The sequence below is a fragment of the Hippocampus comes genome, unplaced genomic scaffold (genome assembly GCF_001891065.2).
Source record: "Hippocampus comes isolate QL1 unplaced genomic scaffold, H_comes_QL1_v1.1 scaffold348, whole genome shotgun sequence".
Classification (NCBI taxonomy): domain Eukaryota; kingdom Metazoa; phylum Chordata; class Actinopteri; order Syngnathiformes; family Syngnathidae; genus Hippocampus; species Hippocampus comes.
Genome location: NW_017806071.1, coordinates 418,592 through 422,868, shown reverse-complemented (window position 1 = coordinate 422,868; position 4,277 = coordinate 418,592). Strand labels below are relative to the sequence as shown.

Below are 4,277 nucleotides of genomic sequence, written 5' to 3'. Positions count from 1 at the left end.
GTGTTCATATTTGAAACTGCATCCATAAGGCTGGAGGGTCGCTGTTTCTGAATCACTTGCGCCTTACGCTTTTCCTAAAACTCTTTAGCATTGACTTCACAATTCAGTATCGAAGATTATAGAGGAAGATATTAACATTTTAAAATATGCTGGTCAGTCATAGTTTGGAGATACGAAAACAAGACCTCTCCAAACACAAATGTGAACTCAAGACGTTGAATCCCGCTAAGGAAAACCCGTTAACATAACTTGAGTCATTAACATTGTGTACAATAGGTTTGTGGATATTTGTATTCCGTTACAGTATTACAGTACATTCATTCACGTAAAACAGTGGTCTCCAAACACTGAGAGGTACTTTGACATGAATCAATCAATAACTATTTATTACAGAGCATTTGATGTTGTGTAGTTTATGTAAGAGTTTGAGGTAATTTGTACACAAAAAAAATTTAAGATGCATATCCTGTTAAAAAAAAAAACAGTTCCATAATTAGCTGCAGTTGAGTTTCTTACAAGCCATGATTATTTCCAAAAAGCGGATTCTCTTCACACAGCACCACAAAACTTGCAAAGAGCAGAAATGAGCAACGTGTGTGTGTGTGTGTGTGTGTGTTTCAAGTTCATGCAAGAGTTCTTCAGGAGGTCCATCGCCACCAGGCCACTTTCATACGATCCCAGACGGCACCTAAGGAGTCAAAGGCCGGGCGGACATCCAGGATGGAGAACTGGTACGTTTCTTTGTCGATTTCTCCGTCATAATAGTCGATGACGTAGCGCACCTCTTTTCCGCAGCGGTCGACGATCCAGTCATGACGGTCAAAGGGCAGCTCGTAGCTGTGAGAGAGAGAGAGATGAGGCAAATGAGGCATTCCATTTTTTTGGTTTGTTTTTGGTAGCGCTCAAGTGTTGTTTCTGACAAAATGAATCCATTGTTTGTATGATTATTCCAGAAGAGCAGAGCAGAAAAAAGTAAATGCTGCTCTTGTGTTTGATCTCACTAGATGCTGCTACTCTACTTTGGATCGAAGAAACAAAATAAAGTAAAACACAAATATCTGGTAGGCATCCATATTCACATCACGGTAAAGCTCAGCTTACCCCATCCAATGGCGGAAGCGAGCCCTCGGCGAGTACTCTTTGGCTTTACCGCCGAACCGCTTCAACATTGGACCACATGGGCATTCGCTGCAGGAAGATGTTGCTGTTAACTGATGTAGCTAAAATGTGGCCAGGGGGATGGTTTGTTGCCCATCTACTCACCCTGCATGCAGCGCCTCCCACTTCAGGATCTCCTGCCAGGCTTGTTCATTGTTCTTGTTGTGGATTTTGATGATGTTGCCCATGTCGGCAGCAGCGAGGTCATCTTCGCGCCAGCGCCACCTGGGTGCACAATAACACAAAACTGTCTGCTGTTCGACGATGCTGCTCTATCCACTGGTTTCATTCAGTGCAAAGCTAAAAACGTGAGAGCTGATGTTCACCTCGAAAAATACATCATGAGCTATAACCACTACTGTATAGAGGAGGAACATCTCCGCTTCACTAACCCCTTCCTCAGCATGGCGTTCCAGAACATCTGTTCGGATGGGTACACCCAGTGCTTTTCGGTGCCATGGCGGGGAATCGTCGATTCTTCTCTGGCGAGGGATAACTTGAAGGGTTGGTCTGGGGCCGGCGTTTGGTTTGGAGGAGGCATCTAAGAACATGGGTCGTGACAGAAATGTTACGAAACAATCCTATTGAGGCTTAAAACTGCAATTAACCCTTTCCTGAACCCTGTAACCTGATAACGTCATAAACTGTCCACTGTAGTGACCGCTGTTCATTGTTTTGAATATATAACATTTCATTGCCTTTTCAACAAACAGAAACAGCATCGAGTATTTCTTGTACCATATTTGCTGGGTCGATGTCATTATTGCCAGCTGCAGCTTTCATGGGACACTCCACAAATTCATAGGCCCGATCCTGGTGAACTGGGCCGGCTTCGGCCTTGTGCATCGGACACTCCGAAGGCGGAGACACTGCAACAAGACCGGAGCACCAGAGAAGAAGGAATGAGCGATTTGACTTCACAAAACAATGTAGACATTAAGGAACTTAATGCATATGGGACTCGACCTATCAACGCTATACCGACCTATAACTGGCTTAGCTTGATGCATGGGACACTCTGACGGGGGGGAGACTACTTTTAAGAAACATAAGAGATACACAAATTAGATAATACCACAGTTTCCATGCTATTACATTATGCATCATCACCTTTAACAGACTGATTTTCTTTGTGCATAGGACAGCCTTGAGGAGGGGTAGCAACCATTGCCTCTGCTTGAACTGTGGGAGCAGCAGGTGTTGAAGTCGAGGCCCCCATCCCGCCTGATCTGATGTGGCAACAAACACACACACAAAGATGAGAATACGCTGTACTATAATGCGGAATGTTAATACCATGTTTCACATTTCGGACATAGCAAGACTTCCGTGTTAGTTAAAAAAAATACTGCAAGCTTAAAATCAACCCTCATACAAGGACCTGCAAGTATTAATACTTCATCATTCCCACTGACCGGTCTCAGTTTACGTCACAACCAAAATCTGACGGCAAATAAAACACATTGTGTAACCTCAAGAGTATTAATTACCACGCACGCATGTGCATCATAATTATCCGCGTATGACATAAAAACAATGATAATTATGTGATATGATACATGGACATTTATTTTTTAAAACGCACAATAACGTCATTGCTAACAATTAGCACTTTAGGAGCGCCACTTGAAATTCTAAACAAACATACTTGCGTTGTATTGGCAAATTCAATACAGTGATAAATCAATCAAATAGCTTATATAGATGCTTACAAGTACAGACAAGCTAGCAGCACTGCTAATATTAACAGAAGTTCCGCACAAAAATCGATACGCCCGGTGAAAAATACACAGTGGACAAAAGATGTCTTGAGGGGTTACTTACATATAACGTGGAGCGTGATAACAAAAGATCAAAACAAGCACCGAGTGAAGTACTTCTGTCCACGTTCTATTCCAATGTCAACGAGTCAAGGGGCTCGCGACTGGGTTATGGAACGTCTGTGAGTACGTATTGAATGACGTCATGACGCAGAAAGGCGTACCCATCCTCTTCTTCTTCATTTTATGTGATTCTCATACAGGGTTTAGGTACATTACCGCCACCCTCTGTTGGAGAATAAAACTTGCATTGTTGATTGGAGTTACATCGACAGATATATTTATTTTAATTTGTGAAATCACTTTCCTGATCCTTTTGATGTTGCATTCACTTGAAAAAAATATCTCCGTTTAGTACGTTATTTTTTGGCTTTTATATGTTTTGAGCTTTTTTTTATGTAAAAACGTTGAATGAAATTATCACACTTTTTTTTAAAAATTTTGAATTGTAAATTCATTTGAACAGATGCAATTTGTTTTTTTTATTTAAAATGCCTGAACGTATTCAAAAATAAGTACATATATTTTATTTAGTCTTTTTAAACAAATATCTAAATACAGAGGAAGAATAAAAGAATACATGTTCCACCGGTGATATCCTGCTGCATTTATATTGAGTTTTGCTCGCACAATAACGTCATTGCTAACAATTAGCACTTTAGGAGCGCCACTTGAAATTCTAAACAAACATACTTGCGTTGTATTGGCAAATTCAATACAGTGATAAATCAATCAAATAGCTTATATAGATGCTTACAAGTACAGACAAGCTAGCAGCACTGCTAATATTAACAGAAGTTCCTAACAAAAATCGGTACGCCCAGTGAAAAATACACAATGGGCAAAAGATGTCTCGAGGGGTTACTTACATATAACGTGGAGCGTGATAACAAAAGATCAAAACAAGCACGGAGTGAAGTACTTCTGCCCACGTTCTATTCCAATGTCAACGAGTCAAAGGCTCGCGACTGGGTTATGGAACTCTGTGAGTACGTATTGAATGACGTCATGACGCAGAAAGGCGTACCCATCCTCTTCTTCTTCATTTTATGTGATTCTCATACAGGGTTTAGGTACATTACCGCCACCCTCTGTTGGAGAATAAAACTTGCATTGTTGATTGGAGTTACATCGACAGATATATTTATTTTAATTTGTGAAATCACTTTCCTGATCCTTTTGATGTTGCATTCACTTGAAAAAAATATCTCCGTTTAGTACGTTATTTTTTGGCTTTTATATGTTTTGAACTTTTTTTTATGTAAAAACGTTGAATGAAATTATCACACTTTTTTTTAA

General features: G+C 40.4%; 1 protein-coding gene across 4 annotated transcripts; it reads right to left on the bottom strand.

Annotated features, from left to right (window-relative positions):
- Positions 1–270: 270 nt before the first annotated feature.
- Positions 271–3,910, bottom strand: hccsb (holocytochrome c synthase b). Of its 4 annotated transcripts, none has more exons than XM_019893860.1 (8): positions 3,848–3,910; positions 2,269–2,387; positions 2,144–2,194; positions 1,897–2,027; positions 1,551–1,699; positions 1,264–1,383; positions 1,102–1,188; positions 271–837 (listed from the first exon to the last, which is right to left on the bottom strand). In XM_019893860.1, exons 2-8 carry the CDS (start codon positions 2,375–2,377, stop codon positions 639–641), a joined length of 846 nt encoding a protein of 281 aa, XP_019749419.1. In that variant the 5' UTR covers positions 2,378–2,387; positions 3,848–3,910; the 3' UTR covers positions 271–638. The 4 variants fall into 4 exon arrangements, with proteins under 4 accessions (XP_019749419.1, XP_019749418.1, XP_019749420.1 ...); XM_019893859.1 differs by lacking the exon at positions 3,848–3,910 and adding an exon at positions 2,983–3,117; XM_019893861.1 differs by lacking the exon at positions 3,848–3,910 and adding an exon at positions 2,983–3,117 and having other exon boundaries at positions 2,144–2,191.
- Positions 3,911–4,277: the final 367 nt, after the last annotated feature.